This window comes from Rhopalosiphum maidis, chromosome 2 (assembly GCF_003676215.2).
Source record: "Rhopalosiphum maidis isolate BTI-1 chromosome 2, ASM367621v3, whole genome shotgun sequence".
Lineage (NCBI taxonomy): Eukaryota > Metazoa > Arthropoda > Insecta > Hemiptera > Aphididae > Rhopalosiphum > Rhopalosiphum maidis.
In genome coordinates this window covers 54,850,724-54,871,228 of record NC_040878.1, presented here as the reverse complement: position 1 = coordinate 54,871,228, position 20,505 = coordinate 54,850,724, and the positions used below count along the sequence as shown (strand labels likewise).

Below are 20,505 nucleotides of genomic sequence, written 5' to 3'. Positions count from 1 at the left end.
TAGGCAACGTTGCAAAGCGGTGTTGCCAATTATATTATGTGTTGTGCTGTAGCCATGAGCGAGTTCTTTATCGTTGGTTAGGAACGCACGTGTACCTCCAACCCTTAATAATCGGCGTGCTCCGACCGGTTGTATATGGTGATAACATCGTGTTGCGTCGGTCTACCCATACGGCAAACAGACAACAATACCCTACCCATTACTCAGTACCTAGGCGTACGATGTACCCTTCATGATATTATCTATTTATTTATGTTTGGTTTATAGTATTTAATGTGTTTATACAAATTGTTCGATTAAAAATATAGCTGCGCTTTAATCAAACTATAATTGTATTCTATATTCTACTCAAGCACTAAATACAGTTTCATTAATTTACAATTTTCCAACAATATTCTTTGCCATCAATGCCATCCAGTTGCCACAGCGTCTAAACGCTTTACGATGTCATAAGAACAAATACTGAATAATAATTTAATTCATTCTTTGTGTAATAGAGTTAACATAACTTGTTTATCACCGTCAAAATGTTACGCACCACAAGATTCTTGAGTATTTTAGAAAAGTTTAACGCTGATTACCCTGAAGATAAAAACGTTCAAATCAATGATGAATTTCTAAGAGTAAGTTGCAATTGTCAAAATTTTTCAAAAAATCAAAACATTTTATCTAATAAAAACAAAATTAATCGCCATTTGAGGGTATATTGTACAATAAAATACATCTAATATCATATGTCTGTTTTATTTAATGTGTTTTTACTGCAGCATATGTCCTTAACTTAATAATTTTGAGCTAAAATATTTTTTATAGCCTATTTAATTTCAATGTAATTTTTTTTTGTTTAATAGTACTTAGATGATAAATAGATAAAAAAAATAAATAAACATACTATTAAAAATATTGGTAAATTATATTGACTTAATTATGTTGATTATTTCAGGTAATAGAAGAAATATGTGATGGATTACTTAATGTAGAGATTATATATACCTGTTTGACTTTAAATTCACACATGTGTCAAATTTTAAAAAATTTATCTTCAGTGTTGAAACATTTTCTGTATGCTGATATTGCTGAACCTGTGAGTTAAATAGTTAAATACCTAATACTTATGTATATAATATGATATATACATGTTTTGTTCAGCAGTATAATATATTTTTTTTTCAATTTCTTGTTACTTTATTATAAATGTAAAGTAAGTCCTTATTTAACGTTGAGGTTAGGTTCCTGAATGTTAACCAAAAAAATGTTAAGTAAAATACTATTTACATACACTCTATTATAATGGGTTCCTGCCAATAAAGAACAATGTATGTATGTATTATATATTTATTATATATATAATATATATTTATATATTTATGGTATAACAAGACTACTTAACAAACTTCCATTACAAATGTAACTTGGGTGTTTTGTTGCTAAATTTTAATTTATAAATTAACAAATACTATGTAATAGTACAAACATCAAAAGTGTTGTTGAACAACTGACTATGAATAAAATGAAAAACGATTACAAAGTACATATTACCTAAGATAAATAAAAATAGTATCTACGTATGATAGGTATGTCAATAACAGTAACAGCATCATTTGAAAAAGGTCAACAAAATTAAATTACTTATATATAATATATATATAAATATAACAAAAATTTGATGAAAACATGTATTACAAATAATGTTTTACTGAAACTGTTATAGTGTTTAACAAAACCTAAAGACTTGAACCTCTATGACGCAATAGTAAAATAATGCTAAAATGTTAAACAAGGATTTATTGTATTTTACTTCACATATTTTAAATGTCAAGTGGACTAGTTTAAAATTTAAAATAATTTAAAATATGATTTAACAATTTTTTTTTCTCAATTGTTAAATATATAGTGTTAGTACAACATACTTTAAACAGTTAAAATCCATATCAATATGATATCTGTACAATCGTATCTCTTATTTATTGAAACACTAGCAACCAGACTTTTAATTTTTTGGTGTAAATAAAATAATCTGATTATTGTTTTAAAATTATTTGTTTAATTATACAATTATATTGCTTACAAAAAAATATAAACATAATAAACGTTTGGTAGACTTAATTTATTTTAATTATTATTATAACAAGAGTAGTACTTAATGTACAAACCATGTTCACTATTTTTAGCTTTGATAAAATAATATAAAATATATATATATAATATTATTTTGTAACAAAAAAATGTTCTAGCTTGATGTCAAAAATTTCATTTTATTTACAAAATTAAGTGAACTTACTACAAGATTTAAAATTTTAGTAGCATCAGAATTAAATGATGACAATTTGGTATTACAAAATGATGATAATTTGTTTAATTGTGAAAAGGAAGAGTGTATTTGCAATACTTATAAATCAAAACTAAAAAACTTTAAAACTAACTCTGATAAATCAGAAATATATGAGATAAATGAGTATTTTGTAAGTAATCAAAATTTGTATATCCTTATAAGTAAAGAAAATATATTACGTTTTCTAATTTATAATATTTTTTTTTATTCATTTTCAGACTTGTTTTCTAATTGAATATTTGCTATTGCTATCAGAATTAAAAACCAAAGATGTTCTATTAGAAAAAAATATTAAGCTCTTATTAGATGTTGCTAATGACGAGATGTTAGCTAAAAAATTCCATATTATTTCAGATGTTCTTCCTCAAACAACAAAATTAATTATTTTGCAAAGAATTACAAATTGTATCATCAAACCAGAATTTAATTTAGAAGATTGTGAATTCCTACAGTCTAAAAATAAGGATTACAAGTAAAAGCTTATATTGCTATTGATTACAATTCATTATGTATAATATATTTATTCTAATTCTATCATCAAGCCCCAAATGGTTGTGTAGTGATTATAATGTTCAATTAAAATTGTAAATAGTTTGTAAAATTAATTTATAAATATAAATTAAATATTAAAAACATATTTTTACAAAGAGCTATGAATAAGAGCATTGAATTGTTCATAAGCTTTAGGCACTGTATGTCTTAATCATGTATTATTCATATGTATGTCTTAATCTTGTTTCATTCATATGTTAAAAAATGTTTATCTCAAAATTTGTAATGTACTTAAAGTGATATTTTTATTTTTATATCTTTAAATACTATAAGACTATACAACTTTTATAAGTTCTATATTTAACTTAAAATTTGTAAGAACATTTTACTAAAATGTTGTCCTATAATATAATACCTAATATTAAAAGATAATTTATTACATTTATGTTTTTACAGGTTAGAAATATGTGCAGTAACTTTTTTTACGCTTCAAAATATTTGTGAACATTTAGAAAATGAAAAAATCAATCAATCATCACTAATTTTATCCAAGTTTAATGTTGAAAGTATTATTTCTTTAATTGATTCACCTCCTGATCTTTCTTTTGAAAATACTTTTGAAGAATCTACAAATTGTATTACTTTTAAAAAATACAAAAAAGTTGTAGAAGTACCTTCAAATAAAATCAAAAGGTATGTTATTCTATTTAGTTTTTAATGATAAATTAAATTTAGGGTACTCATTTAGTATGTTACCTACCCAGGACCCCGATTCATTTTGACCACTATCCATTCCTGTTTTGTATCTATATGCTCCATCACTTATCATCAGAAATGTTGCTTACACAAAATTTAATTTTGTTTACTATTATTAAAATCAATTATATTAAACAATTCTTAATTTAGAAAAAGTAGACAAATTAGTACTGCTGTGCATAAGATCTTGAGTTGGTCACTATTATGGTTGTGTTAAACAGTTTCCATTTGAGTGTAAACAGTCTGTAAGATTATATCATTTGATGTATTTCATGATAAGGTTTTTTATATCATATATTAAAGTCACTTTTTTTATTTTCAATATTACTGTAGATTGATATAATTTTTTTTGGACAATTATTATAATAATATACATTTATACCATATTATAAGAGTTTATATAATTCAAACTTCAATTTCTAATGTTATTTTAAAATAAATCAAAAATATCATTGCGTGTAGTAACATTCATAACAATATAGTATACGTAAAAATTTTAAGTTTCCACAAGCAATGTTATGCGTTGCCCAGCCAAAATTCACCTCAGGTGAAAACCGGAGATTTTTTACATTATATTATTAATAGCTGACCCGGCAAACATTGTTTTGCCATATTAATTATAAATTTGATCTCTAAGGGGTTAAAGCTATAGATATATGTATTTTTATTTGTTTCATAATGTTTGTTATTTCTTCTAAGTGGTTGCTAGGATACTAAAAATATATCTAATTAATTTTGTTAGGTTTGACGAATTTCATAAAAATTCTAACTTCAAATGTATATATAAAAAAAAAATATCATTATACATTTATAATGGTACCATGAAAAAATAACCCCAGAAATTTAGTCCCCAAATAAAAAAAACCTTGAAAAACTAATCCTACATGATATTTTGTATAAAATTTTGCAAATTTATCTAAATATTAGTATTGTATCATTGCGTATAATACAATTTGTAACATATGTACGTATAATTTTTATGCCCCCTCAAATAATGTTAAATTTGGATTCAATGATAAATTATTATACAGGATGATTCTTTTATCATAAAACACTCATTATTTCAAAAAGTATTCATGTTTTTGAAAATATTTTTTTAAGTTTTTACTTTTTTAAATGACATCAAAAGTGTTTTAATTTCATATTCCAAAGCAGAATAATTTTCTGAGTATTTTGATACATAAAAATTGAATTTAGGACGAGTAGTTTATGAGTTATATGTATTTAAAATTTTGATGCGTGGTGTGGAGTGATATGGGTTTACTCCGCAAAATCTTTGTCCACTACTCCACTTGTCTAAAATTTAAATATGTATAACTCATATAGTCATAAACTACTCATCCTAAATTCGATTTTTATGTATCAAAATACTCAGAAAATTATTCTGCTTTGGAATATGAAATTAAAACACTTTTGATGTCATTCAAAAAAGTAAAAATATGTTTAAAAAATATTTAAAAATATAATTGTTTTAATAAAAACGTTTTATAACAACTTGAAAAGATGTAAAAAAAATGTTTTCAAAAACATGAATACTTTTTGAAATAACGAGTGTTTTATGATAAAAGAATCACCCTGTATACGAAAAAACGATTTGGAGCATGGTACCACAATCTGTTTGTCGTATCGATCAGATATATATTAATTACAGTCTTTTACTGTGATTGAAAATATTGACTATTTGTTTTATATTTATAAATTATTCACATTGTATTACACATTCATAATTAGGTATAATAGAAACAATCATTTTTACTATAGGGTTATAGTTTCGGGGTTATTTATTAGGCAAATCATTTATAATATTTTTATACAAATACAAGAAATCTTGTATTACATTTAAAGAATTTTGACCCGGCTAATAATTTTTTATTAACATTTATAAAAAGAAAATTATACTGATACTATAAATCCATAGTAAAAATTACAAGTTTTTGTGTATTGGTTTTTGAATTATAACTAAATTAAGGGGATTTGATGCCGATTTTTTCTGTTTATATCTTATATTCATGGGAATTAGAAATTTAGTTATTTTCTTTGTCAAATGTTCCGATTGATCAATTAAAGTGATAATTAATCTGAAAACTTTGATCTGATATACTTTTATTGTTACAAAAAATATACAATCTATACAAGGAACACAATAGTTATATGAGATGAGGGTTATAATAGCTGATATATTAGGATTAAAAATTCACCTATTAGTAACATTGTGCTATCTTAAATCTAAAAAAAAATTATATTAAAAAGTAGAAATTAAAAATTGTTATATTTAAAATTTTGAAGAAGTTACATACAAAGAAATGTGAGAAAGTTGATCTCAAGTAGATTTAACAACTAATTCAAATCAGTTATTTGCTTATCTATTTTTGATCAATTGGTTCATTTGGCCAAACCATGTCTAAATTTCTATATTCTGTGTGTATTAGGCAAAGACAAAAATGGTCAGTATCAAATCCCTTTAAGTAATCAACGTAGTCAACATTTTATATAATATATAGTATAAAAATTTTTGTTTTTCCAACGAAAAAGATATTGAAAAATAATTTTTATCTCTTAAGTACAAACTAGATCCAATGGCTATCCAAAATCACCCTCAAAGTTGAAAATTGAAGCATTTTATCAACAGCTTATTATGTACTCAAAAAAACACTCCATTGAAAAGTCAGTAAATATTTTTCTTCGCTCAGAATCTAAAACAAAGATTAGTTAAATTAATGTTATACTAATATGTCTCTAAACACAACCTGCTAACAGCCACAACTCTTATTTTTTTTAACTATATGTTTGACAAGTTAATTTCTTAATTTAAGATATGGGATAAAGGAGTTAACAGTTATAAGATTTATAATTAATTTCACATAGCCATCACAATTTTTTTTTTTTTTTGTAAATATTGGTATATGCTTTGGTTTCCAGGTCATCTTTTAACATTTCAGTAATAACCAACACACCCAGAAGTATCTATAGTTTTATAAATTGAAATTAGTTTAGATTTATAATATTATTAAACTAATAAATATAATTTTTTTTTCCAATTGTTCCAGATGTTTAAAAGTCTTAAAATTATTAAATATTTCATTAAGAGGGCATCAAACACAAATTAATAATAGTCCATTTTCATTGGTACTGCTATCCATTTTTTCAGAGTTTGTTATGGCTACTAATCTTGATAATGTCAGTATCACAAAGTTGATTACAATTATTATTGGTAATTATATTTAAAATAGTTTCAACATTTTAATATTTTAATCTTGATTATTTTTATTATGTAGACTTTTTAAAAATCTGTGGACTTCCTATGCATTTCCTTGCGGTATCTTATGCATTCAATATTTATCAAAAATTGAAATCTGACGATGAGCTAGAATCTAAATCAATAAACTTATTTAAAAGTATTTCAATCAGAATACATAAAAATACTTTACATAAACAATATATTACAAAGGATTTGGAAAAAATCATAAATGATGAAAAAAATTGGGTTGATACAGCAATTATAATGTCATGTTTCTTGGGTGATATTTCGGTGAGTTTTTTACATTTCTTGTGCTAATTACTTTTCTTTAATTGCTCTTTTGTAATTTGTATTTTCTTAAACAATATATTATCTATTTAGTTGTATAATATTTTTGAACGATATTATAAGTTTATTTAAAAATTAAAAATATATTATTAATAACAAAATTTTTATATTTTAGGAAACGCAATTGATTGCAAATACACGTTTTATTGATTTGTATTATGCTCTTAATGAATATGTAGTACTTTCTTCCAACTATATGTGCTCACAAAATCATCTATTAGTTTACCCTTACTGTGTATCGTTGAATTTTTCAATAGTAAATAAAAATAATGATTGTTTATTCAATAATCTAGCTATACTTGATGATTACATAACTATTTTAGTAAGGATATTTTAAATACTTATTAAATAATTATTGTATATATAATGATATTCTACCTGTATTATCTTATTTATGTTTTTAGTTCAATGAAGATTTAAAAGTGCGATTAGAAGATAAAAAATTTCTTTTAAATACCATTTTTGAACATTATGATGTTATTGCTCACTGTATACCAAAAAAGTTCTTATTAAAATGTTGGAAATATGTATTAAACCCTATAAACATGGATGATAATATTTCTAAAAAATTATTGGATTTGTGTTCTTCTAATGATTTAATACAGTTCATAAGTATTTTGAAAATTGAAACAGTAAGATATTAGATAATTTATAATTAATGCTGATGATGTCTACATCTTTTGTCTTTTCTTTTAGTAGCCTAATAATTTTTTTAACTATTTTTTTTGTTTTAGAAGTTTTAAAATATTGAATTTCTTATATTTCATATACCTAATGTGTTAATTTTAAAGAAAAATATTTTTTAAATTATTTTATTGATGTTACAATATCTAAACTTTTTATATAATGACATAAATTTATTATTATTATTATTATTTATACCTAAATTAAAATTAAACAACTTTTTATTAGATGAAAATCATTGAAGGAAATGAACAAGCTATAAATCAAGATTACTATAAATATATACATGAACTATGGTCTTTTTTACTAAATGTTTCATTGTTTAATCAGAAGAAAAAAATTCGCAAGGATAATATAAATCATTTTTGTTTTGTTTTGAATAGAACTTTCTTATTTAACACAAAAAATATTCAAACAGAACAAGGTTTGATTTTATTATTAAAACTAGTTTGTTCGTTACTTCAAATACACTGGGTAAGATTAATCAATTAGTTTATTAATACATACTAAAATAGTTAATATGTGCATTTATTATTTATTCAAAGTATATGTACTATACAAAGCATATTTATTTTATATCTTTATCACTTAATAATCTTTGGTTTTACTTACATTACTGAGTGTGCAGTTTTCTAAGAATAAAAAAATATGGAAAAATTAATATTTTTGAATAAAATATAAATAATCATTTTTATAATTTATAGTATTTATAATCAATGATGAAAACTCACTATAACATGGATAATGAACTTAATTTTACATTTTCATAGTTAATTTATAAATTCTAATATTTATTTATTTAAAGAGAAAAGGTAACAATTCTTGTGTATTTTATTATTAAAAGTATTAAGCATTGTTATTTGATCTTTTTATAATATCCAAGATTTATATAAATATAAAATATAATTGTGATTTTCCAAAAATATATAATCTATGGTTGGTTTTTAACTCCCAAAAAACAATTTAAGGTTTTCTTTGTAAATTATTTTATGTTGCATTTAACATTGATCTCTATTTATTTATACAATAATATTATGTGTAATATTTTATGTTTAATATAGATAAACAAAACTACAATGATAAATTGTTCATTGAGAATAATGACTTTTGTTGAAAAAAGTACAAGCAAAGCAGCACAATTACTGATAGAAGCTTCTGAACTATTAATAGTTCTTTATAAATGTCCAAATAATTCTATAAAACCCTATTTAGGACTATACGCTACTACATTTGCCAACTTTTTAAAAAAATGTTTGTCATCTGTATGTCCAATGGACACATCAATAGTTGATAAAAATTATTATATACCTTTCCACAAACTTGAAAAGTAATGAATACATAACACAATTAATTTCTATAAAATAATTAAATTTCTAATATTTATTTTATTGTTTAGATGTTCCAGTTTATTCAAACAAAATAAAAGCGATTTTGATATTATATGTCGTTATATAATAGAAGACTTAATTGAACTTGTTTCTACAGAAGTAAATTTTGTGGGAGTAATTATGGTAAGAAAAAAGATGTTCTACTGTAAATCATATTAATATTATATTAAAAATTTACAGAGACATTTTTTTAATGTAATCTTCAATATGATGGATGTTTGTTCGCCTGATGAAATGAAAAAATTAATGTTGAATATTCATGGTCCCTCTTTGCTGATGTTAAGAAAAGCATACATAGAATACAGATCAAATGTTAGATTTACTGGAAGACTTTAAATTGTTTATTGTTTATTATCTTTTAAATTTAAAGTTTTTGTATCATTTAAATATTGAGTAAATATTTGTTATATATGTGTTCAATAAATAAAATACCTTTTAATATATATTTTATACTTTAAATTTATTGCCTTTTATATTATTCAATTTATAATTATATAGAAGTTTTTACATTACTATAATAAGATAATATTGCATAATTTTAACATACCTAATATAGTAATATTATTAAATTACATATTTTCAGATTTTGAACGAAGTGAGGAATGTATTGATTTTACAGTGATGTTGGTTTTTTTATTGTGTCTGGTATCACGTTTTGGAGTAGAAATAATACTTTGATTGTTTACTTCAGCTCCTCTTTGAAAAGTAATATTTATCTATTTGGTACTTTGGGGATCAAAAGTAAAAGATTTTCAGTAGTTTTCAAAAGCGTTAGGAAAAACCCTATAAAAGTGACGGAAAACGGGAATTTTTATGCATTATCAGTTTTTGACAAAATCAATTTTTTTATTTTTTAGTAACTCGAAAACGAATTATTGTAAATACTTGAAATGTTCATATTAGCGTTATCTAATTACGTTTAGACTTTTTAAGCTATTTATAGACAATTAAAATTTTCGATTTTTCTAAGTTAGTTTTTTTAAAATTACTATAAAAAAAATATCAAAAATCGTCATAATTTTTGTTTTTTAATCATTTAAAGTTCAAATGTTTACAAAATATATTAAAATCACAAAAATTTTATGAATTTTCAACTTCATTGCAAATTTTTGTGATTTATACCTAAAGTTATAAACAAAACCAATACAAGGTTATCCATAATTTTTCCTTCAAGTAATTAAAAAAAATTTAATTATTTACGAAATCACATAAAATAACAATATATTACAATTTTAATATTTTAATATGACCCGTAGCTCATGGCTACCACTGAATTATACAAATATACTTTACAATGTTATGTGGGCTCAAATTACCTATATGATAGATTATATCTATTTTATGGACAATGGATAGTATAGATAAATTAATTAAAAATTGATCATAAGTAAATAAAAAAAATCATGCTCAGAAGTCGGAAATAGATAATAGATAACACAGTTAATTTTTATTTTATACACAGATATATAAAATAAATTATATTTATTTGTTATAAAATTATAAATTATAATATTTATATTTATTTGTTTATTTTATGTATCTGTAGTTTTATATATTATCAAATAAATCAAATATATATGATAATATAAACTGAAGTGATATCTATTGATAACATATTAACATTAAATATAATTTTGCAAATATGTACACATCATTAGAAATGTATTATATTATATTATTTTCTTAGTAACTTATTTGGTTATTTATCATAATTTTTATTTATATTTAGATGTTTATTAATTTATATGTTGTATTTTATTGTAATGAACTAGATAGAATGTCTCATAAAATCACCTTTTAACAGACAGACATTTAGCAACAAAATATGAGTTGGTTTAATCAGTTTGATGCATCTGGGTTTGCAAGTCTTGCAAAAACGGCTCTTAAAGAAGCGCAAAAGACTATTGACAAAGCTTTGGACATTAAAGACGAAGATGAGAGTGATGAAGTATCCCAAGACCAAGAGTCTGAAACTCCAAGAGAAACGGATAATCAAGATTCTCAACAAAAAATTTCAAAATTAGGTTCAAGTTTATGGAATTCATTTACCAACTCAGTATTTGAAAATGAAGATGAGGTGGTTGATAAACAAAGTGGTGTGTATTTAATATATTAATAATAATTATTATTAATCAACTATGAATATTAAGTAAATTATCTATGAAATTTATTCATTGATGATCCTTTAAATGAGGTATCTACCTGCTTTTTATTTATGTTACCTAATACATTAGATAATTGTTAATAGGTATTATAATAATTTAGCTGTAATATGAATAAATTATTTTAAAATGTATTTATAAAATCTATATTTTTAATATTAATGTTCTTTAATTTTTCAATATTACAGAAATGAGGCAAAGCATGTCGTTAGATTTATCTAAATCATCTGCAGATAATGATTTAATTGTGGCAAATCAACCAGCTAGATCTACAGGACAATCGCCATCTACACAAGATGAACAATTTAATGTCATTGAAATTGATTCAGAATCAAATATTGATGTAGTTCGAAGGACGAAGAGTACAAGTTTTAACAATACTAATCGTCTTTCTGCTGTCAGTTGTGATAGTGATCGTAAATCTACAATATCTACTGATAGTGTTGAAATACTTGGATCAACATCAACTACAACACCCGAGTCATCATCTATAGAAGTCATAACATCAAGTTCAGTAGAAGTTTTGGCTGTTATCACTGAACCAAATAGGTTATTATTTTATTAATTTTTGGAATAAAGTACACAGGAGAAAGCCTAATGAATCAAAATTAATAAATTTGGTTGATAAACTCTACTGTTCTTTCAATAAATAGTAATTTAAATTTATTTAATAAAATAGGCTCAAATGTCAGCCTATAAAAGAGAGGAATTGGGAATAAAATATAAAATTCTTCCTTGTTGATAATTTTTATTAAACTTATCGTGCATTTTTCATTTTTTTAAATTACTTTAAAAGTTATTAAACATATTTATCTTTTTAATAATATAATTTTTAGAGCAAATGATGTACAATATTCACCAGATACAATAGAACCAATTCCAGAATTAATCGAGGACGATGATAGTCTTACTTGCTCAATATCAGATAATGTAACATGTATGGCTAATGAAGATACTTTAACACCACATCATGGAGGAATGTTACTGCTAAAATCTACTACCTCATCTTTAGATACTTCTTTTACAGAATTATCATCACCTCATGAGGTAATTATCTATAAATAAAATTATAAAACATTATAATTTTAAATTCTGAATGGGTCTGATGAATATATTGATTTTACTATGTATGATTTTTTTTCTAAGTTAAAATTAGCAAATTGGATATCTGTGCATAAATTAATGTTTTTAGTTTTTTTGTTGTACCTCAAAAAATATAAACCGTGGAAACTTGAAACACTCAACTATAACTTTAAGCTATTTATAGGCGTTTACAAATTTCAAATGATTTTTGTATTGATAAAAAATTGTAGACTCAGTTAAACCTATAGAAATAATATAAGATCCCACATAATAAATTTTTTTAGTAATTTAATAATATTTAAAATGGATGTACAGGACTTTTTTTTATCAATGTATGAAATTTAAATTTTAACAAAATTTGTCAAAATTATGAAAATTTGCAAATAATTTGGTAACTAAAGATGTAGTTAATGTTCAATTTGTATAGTTAAGGCTTCAAAAATAACTCAAATGTTTCTCATAAGTAGTTCTTACAAAAACTCAAAGATCTTTAAAAAAAAAAAAAAAAAATGCATGCACAATTTTTTTTTTGTAGATATTTGAAGATCAAATTTGGCCAAAATAAGATATTTAAATGAAAAATATGCTGTATAGTAGTAATTTAAAATATTATTTATGGATACTACTTGAAACTTTTACACATTTTATATTTTGTACACAATGAAATTTTTAAAATATTTAGAATTTAGATTAATTTTAAGCTATTGCTTATTTATACCATAAATAATTTATTTAATGTTGTTTTACGCTAAGTTCATATTAGCCCAATAAATAAAAATTATTTTATTTAATTAATAAATAAATTGCTATAATAGCTAATATAAATATATCATAGAATTTACTTAATAAATAATTATAGGCTGATTAACATACTGTTTTTGCTCATTTTGTTTTTTTTATATTTATACAATGAGTTATCATTGAATTCAAATTTAATACATACATTACAATGACTTGCTCAATGACAAAGTACATTATGTACAATAAAGTTGTTATCTATTTCCTCCCTCTTTTAATAATATGATTAAGAATTATTTTTATTTTTAGAATTCCGGAGGATTAGATATACTAGAAGAAGAGTCTATTGAACCAAGTTCTAATAGAAATAGTGTTATATTACAAACTGATTACATAGAAACATTTGACAATTTAAAGAATGTCCAAAATAGTATGAATATTATAAATACATTAAACACGAGTAACTCATCAATAGATTTGTTAAAAGTATCTGATACTACTTTAGGAAGCAGTAGTTGTGATGATGGTAAATATTATTTTATTAAATATACTTAAGAACTGAAATCTAGTTGGTATTGAATTATAATATGACATAATTATAGAATATGTGTTAATATTTTGTTTTGTTATAGAAACCATGGTTGGTAGCACAATAGATGTAACATCTGTGAATGAACAACGTGAACCATCACCACAAGCTTCTACAGATAAGTAAGTTAGTTATTAATAAATACGTAATCTCTTAAAAACTAATATCATTTTGAATTAACTATTAACATTAATTTTAAATTTTAAACTGTATAAAATAAAAAATATCTGTACTATAAATTAAAATTTTAGCGAATTTCATTATATAGTAATTAATAATATGTTTTAATAGTATAAAAGCTTAAAACTATTACAGTATTGTTTTAATTTTATTAATTTGAATAATGTTTGTTGGAAATTAGACAATTAATTTATATTAAAACCTATAAAATTTAAATAATATTAGCATAAACATAATTTTTGTTTTCAGCAAATTAATATTACAATTATAATATTCTATTTTATTTAGTCATTCAGATTTCGTAAAAATTGGTTCAAGCGAAACAAATTCTTGTGATGAACTTGAAACATGGACCTCATCTGATATTGAAGTAATATCTAGTCCTGCTACTAATGATGACAGTGAAAGTAATGCATCTCATCGACATAGCCCAGTAAAATATCATCCTGACCATATACCATCATTTTTATCTGGTTTGAATATTATTATTTTATCATAATTATAATTATAATAATAATATCTACTACAGTATTAAATATGTCATGTATTGTATTATTATTACTATTTCACTATAATATATCTACCATGATTAAAATCAAAATAAAAGCAATTTTTTTTATTTAAAATTAAAATTATATAAAAATGCATTTTTATTTTTATTTATACAGGACAACAATATGGACCAAAAGACTTTGAAGATCTTCTAAAAGTATTTAAATAGAAATAAAATGTATTTTCTAATCAGTATTTAATAATAGTCATAATTTTCAGAAAATTGTTGAATTAAACTCTACAGTTAAATCAAGAGAATCAAAATTAATTGATTTAAGTAAAAAAAATGCCGAATTAGCAGCCAATAATTCAGAAATGAAAAGGTAATATTTATTAAGTTTTTAAAAAATAAATTCTATGATTTATTTTTTAGCCAATTAGATTATTTAAACTCAAGTAATTTAAATGAAGAATATACTCAAAGATTAGCAACAATGGAGAAAAAGTTTCAACAAGCTATTAGAGAAAAAGATCAATTACAAAAACAACTAGATGTAAGAATTTAAAAACTTATATTGAAATAAGTATATATATTAAAAGCTAAAGAAGCTAAATTTTTAAACCAGTAACAAATGTAAAATATTGCTATTTAAAAATGTTGTATCTCATTTAAGATAAAAAAATATTATAAAAATCAATATACATGCATGAGTAATGTTTTTATCTTTTAAGTTTGATATAATAGGTTAATTCAAAACTAACAACACAAAATTAGTTCTCCTGAACACAAATTTGATATGTTGTAATTTTAAGATAGAAACTATACTAAAAGCCTTGTAATGCATTGGATGAAATTTCATGACTTATAACTTTCCTTTATCTTATTAAATAAAATAATTTATAATTTCTAATACAAGCAATACACATTAATAATTATAGTTTTAACATTTTTGTGTTATGTTCTTCTTGAAGTTCTTATATTTTATTTATTATTTATAGCAAAATAAAAATTCTGCACAATTTAAAGTTCTTATTGAAGATAAAGACTCTCTAATTAAAGAACTGAGAGACGAAGGAGAAAAATTGAGTAAACAGCATCTTACATTAAATAATATAATAAAAAAACTACGAGTAGCTGAAAAAGAATCATTGAAAACTATAAATAAGTATAAGTTAGTATTTTTAAAAAAATAATAATCAATTACCATGAATGTTTCAAAATCTTATTGATACAATCATCATTATTAGAGATCAACAAGAAAAATTATCTCAAGAAGTAGAAAGAATAAAAAAATCATTAGCTGCAAAAGAAGAGATGGAAAGAAGTCAAATTGAAGCTATTCATCAGTTAACAAAATCTAATCAACATTTTGAAAAAGAAAATATAAATTTACTGAGCCAAGTTGATAATTTAACATCGACTCTAATATCACTTCAAAAGTAATTATATTTAATTTATTATTATTTTTTCAGCCTAATTGTTAATTGTGTAATCAATTTGTATTTGATTGTAATTTTAGAACAAATTAATTTCTCTGCGCTAATCTTTTAAAATATTTATTTTTTTAACCATAATCTTAATTGAATAATTAAAATATATTCACTTTTAATGTTTTTTAACAATTTCATTTAAATAAATAATATTATTGTTTGTTTCACTATTATTAAAGTTATAAAAAGAATTAGTTTTAATTCATATGATATTATTATATACTATTTTATTAAAATTTACTTTTTAATTAATAGAGAAATTCAAGGTAAAGAAACTGCTGTGCTAGAATTAAAAAAAGATTCCAATGAACTTAAGCTAATAGAAAAAGACAAACAAGATTTAGAAGAAAAATTATTAAATAAAAATAAACATTGTGAAGAAATGAAGATTGTAATAAGTAACTTAAAATCAAATCTTTGCAAAGTTGAAGAAAATAATTATGTGTAAGTTATAGTTATTTTATAATAAATTCGTATGGAAATTATCATAACAATGCAAAAACAGTAGTAAAAAAAAATACTATTGTTAATTTAAAAAACCTACCTTTGCTTTATTTAAGTACTGTTTAAAAAAGTAAGATTTTTTACAGATATTCCTAATTTACTGAAAAACTATTCATAACATTATTATTATTTATAAATAATTATTTTCATGTATTAATAATTTATATAGATTGATGAATGAATTAAAACAAGAAAATCTTTCACTTATTAGAAGATTAGAAGAATCTGAGAGAAGAAGAGAAAACTCATTACAAGAAACTTTAAAAGCTACACAACCTTTAGTTAAAGAACTCGAAGAAAAATCTGCCTTAGTAAATACATTAGAACATGAATTTGAAAAACGTGAACTGTTAAATTTAAAAACAATCGGTAAAAACAATTAAATTATTAGTTGCAGTTGTGCTATTAAATAAATTATTTTGCTTATTATTTTATTATTGTAAATTTTATAAAATGTCTAGATGAACTACAAACTTCATTAAATAATGCAGAAAGTAAAATAAAATTAATCGACTCTAAAATACACGAAAGTAATATTTTTGAAAAAAAATGTAGAGAGCAAATTGATAGTCTGTTACAAAATGAAAATGATTTAAAAGTTAAATTAGAAAATTTAAAAGAAGAAAATGATGCATTAAAATTAAACTCAAATAAGTATGGAATTAAATTATAAAAATAAAAAATGAAAACCAAATTATAATTTTTTTTTTTTTTTTACTTTAGTCTAGTAAAACTTGAAAATGAACTTGCAGGAAGTAAAAAATTACTTGCCGATGCTACATTAAAAATTAATACTCTTGAAAATGAGTTGAAATTTGAAAAAGATAAACTAAATGTAGAAATTGAAAAAAGAAAAAAATTACAAGTACGTTGCTTATCGATTTAATAAATTTAAATTAATCATTTAATCATATTTCTGAATAATTTTCACTCTCAACAGCATAATACATCTCATCAATCATCTCCAACTACAAGTGTAGGAGTTCCCTCAGAAGAATCTTCGTTTTGGCCATCAGTATGACTTTTTATTTACATTTTTATTTTTTTCTTGTTAAAAGTATACAATAAAATAAAAGATAAATTTAAAAGCTACTTATTTAATTACAGTTTGCAGATGATGATAGAAGCTCAGTTACAGAAAGGGCTTGTAGTATTTATGATCCAATGAGAACATCATTTAGTAACACAACTACAATTTTAGAAAATTTACAGTCACAAATAAAATTGAAAGAAGGTAGAGATAGAGAAAAAATGTTTTGTTCTTAGATTTTGTAATACTGTATTATTATGTACTCATAGGAGAAGCACTCCAATTGCAGTGGGAATTATCAAGAAGAGATCATGAAAGGGATCAATTGACAACTGGATTAGCTGCACTTACTGCTAAAGTAGAAGAACAATCCATTTCACTAGTGGAACTTTCTGACCTTCAAAAACGATATGATGCATTATTACAACTATATGGTGAAAAACTAGAAGAAAGTGAAGAATTAAAACTTGATCTTCAAGATGTAAAAGACATGTATAAAGCTCAGGTAAATATGAAACATATTTAAGTTATTTAATAATTAATTATTTATAAACTATTATTCTGGTTTTATATTCAATTTATAGATCGATGAACTACTTAAAAGAGATAAAACAGGATAAAATATCTTATTAAATATTATAAATTATTTCTTAAAAAAATTGTAATAATTTTTTATCCTTCAATTATTATTTTTATATTTGTATATAATTTAATTAACACTTATATGTGTGATTAAAATATATGTAAAAAACACGAATAACATTATTCTATACTTAAAATGTTAAGAACTATTATTTCTGTAATCAATATTATTAATTTTCTGTCAAGCAACTATTGTATCTTTATATTTAAATTATTATAACTGTTACCAATTTTTTTTTTTTATTGTTTAATACAAATTCTGAAAAGTATTATCTGTAGGTATTTTTATTTTCTAGTGCAATTTGTTCTTTATAATATAATGATATTATTTATTACTGTATGTTATGTATGTCTGTGATAATAAATATTATTTTTATTGTTAGCATTATATATTTATTATGTTCAAGAAATTATTGATGTTTAAACAAATTTGAGTTTTTTGTAAGCATTTATTTAATAAATTTATTATATTGTGCAATTTTTATTTTTATTAACTTATAATACTAGATTTAGTCATTCAAACACTAAAAAATATGAATAACCTTATCCCTAATCGCTAGAAAAGCTTAACTCAGTAGTTGACACACATTACCATGTGTTAAATCAGATTCCCCTAATAAATAACTACATAATAAAAATGTTATGAAATTAGTACAATTAGTCAATATTTAATATTTTAATAAACAATAGTATCTAAGCTCATAACAACAGACATAACAGATAAGATTGGTAATTATAACTTTATTTTTTACCAAGTCACTTATTTAAACTTAGCCTAAATAATCTTCCACTCTGTATACTTCATTTAAATTTATGTGTATGTGATCTTTCCTATATTTTATTTAATTGGCCTGCACTGCTGAACGCCAAATTTTAATAAACTCGCTTAAAACTCTCAATATTTCTTTTAATCTTTACTTCATAGTTTCATACTCATAACTAAATCCATAATTATTATTAAAATTTTAATTTCTTTTATATTAGATGCTGACTTTATTATATAATATCACAGAATATAAATATAAAATATTACATACCTATATAATATAAATATACTGTAATTAATATTTTTTGTTTTCACTTTTTTTAATTGTTGAGCTATAATAGTTTTAATACTCATAGCTATAACCTATAAATAATCTTAATAAAAAATTATTTTAATTTTATGATGCTAAATGCTAATCTTAATACATAAAATCGAAAATTGAAACCTTCGATGCTAATGTTGGTTCTCGAAAACTACTGTACCGATTGTCTTAATTTTTTTTAATAGAAGATTATATCACGGAGAAGGTTCCTATCGCAATATCATTTGTTTAAGTTAATAAACAATTGAGTTATCTATTAATTAATAAAACGTGTAAATTGTATACCTATGTACATAATTGTGCAGCCCTCGGGTTTCCAGCTACCTGTAACCTGACCTTTTTATCAGTGTATAGATATGAATTGTTCTGAGAAGTTCATTGATAAAAATAATCTTGGACATCACGCGTACACTAACATGTTGTATGTATTCCGAATATTCGTATAATAGCATTTGCCTGTTACGCACCAGAGGCGACAGACTTGATTCAGTGTTGGTGGCTTCTACATTATACTCACACAAACACAGTGATATTTTGCCAAATTAACAATTCATAAATTAAAATGATATATATATATATTATTTCATTATAATACCCCAATTGTGTCGTTTGTCAATAATATTCAATAAAAATTATAAATACTTTTAATATAATTTTATTGTTAATATAAGTAGAAACAACTAACTCAGAGTACCTTAAAGCGGTGGCTGAATGGAAACCCACAGGAAAAAGACCAAGAGGACATCCAAAGAAGCGATGGATAAATGGAGTAAAGCAGGATTTAGAGAAACTAGGGATACTAAATTGGGAAGAAAAAATACAAAATCGAGAGGACTGGAAGGCGTTGTCGGTGGCGGCAAAAACTCTTGAAGAGTTGTAATGCCAATGAAGAAGAAGATAAGTAGAATTATTTTATATTTCCTCTATTCACAAATTATAATTCATTTGTTATTTTTAATTTATTATATTAAATATTTAAATATGGTATGTATATAAATATTTAAATATATAAAGAGAATGAATTACTAAAAAGTATAATTTAAAAATACCTAACTAAGATATTTATATATATAAATATTTGGTGTATGACGAATATGATGTTATTGATGCATTCCGAAACTACTTAATAAATTTTCATGGAATGTGATCAATGTGTGTAATTTTGTCTTCATCATAAGATACGTAGAATAGTTTTTATTTTTTATCCTCACGCTAAATGTTAGCATTAGGCAACCAAACTTACCATGGATGCATTTTGTACGGGCAAC

The 20,505-nt window shown here is 22.8% G+C and overlaps 2 protein-coding genes across 2 annotated transcripts; both read left to right on the top strand.

The window, feature by feature from the left end:
• The first annotated feature begins 141 nt into the window (after window positions 1-141).
• LOC113551991 lies at window positions 142-9,681 on the top strand. The gene is made up of 13 exons (XM_026954621.1): window positions 142-623; window positions 944-1,084; window positions 2,235-2,462; window positions 2,551-2,804; window positions 3,281-3,517; window positions 6,628-6,791; window positions 6,856-7,109; window positions 7,282-7,488; window positions 7,571-7,798; window positions 8,079-8,324; window positions 8,912-9,177; window positions 9,247-9,361; window positions 9,419-9,681. Exons 1-13 carry the CDS (start codon window positions 528-530, stop codon window positions 9,572-9,574), a joined length of 2,592 nt encoding a protein of 863 aa, XP_026810422.1. The 5' UTR covers window positions 142-527; the 3' UTR covers window positions 9,575-9,681.
• Window positions 9,682-10,889: 1,208 nt separating this feature from the next.
• LOC113552901 (TATA element modulatory factor) lies at window positions 10,890-18,161 on the top strand. Its single transcript, XM_026955917.1, has 19 exons — window positions 10,890-11,334; window positions 11,589-11,949; window positions 12,237-12,447; window positions 13,531-13,747; window positions 13,854-13,932; window positions 14,279-14,463; window positions 14,659-14,699; window positions 14,762-14,865; window positions 14,916-15,036; window positions 15,482-15,654; window positions 15,731-15,922; window positions 16,229-16,417; window positions 16,647-16,846; window positions 16,939-17,131; window positions 17,201-17,342; window positions 17,418-17,492; window positions 17,585-17,711; window positions 17,777-18,012; window positions 18,092-18,161. The coding sequence occupies exons 1-19, from the start codon at window positions 11,064-11,066 to the stop codon at window positions 18,125-18,127; spliced, it is 3,153 nt and encodes a 1,050-aa protein (XP_026811718.1). The 5' UTR covers window positions 10,890-11,063; the 3' UTR covers window positions 18,128-18,161.
• The last annotated feature ends 2,344 nt before the right edge of the window (window positions 18,162-20,505 follow it).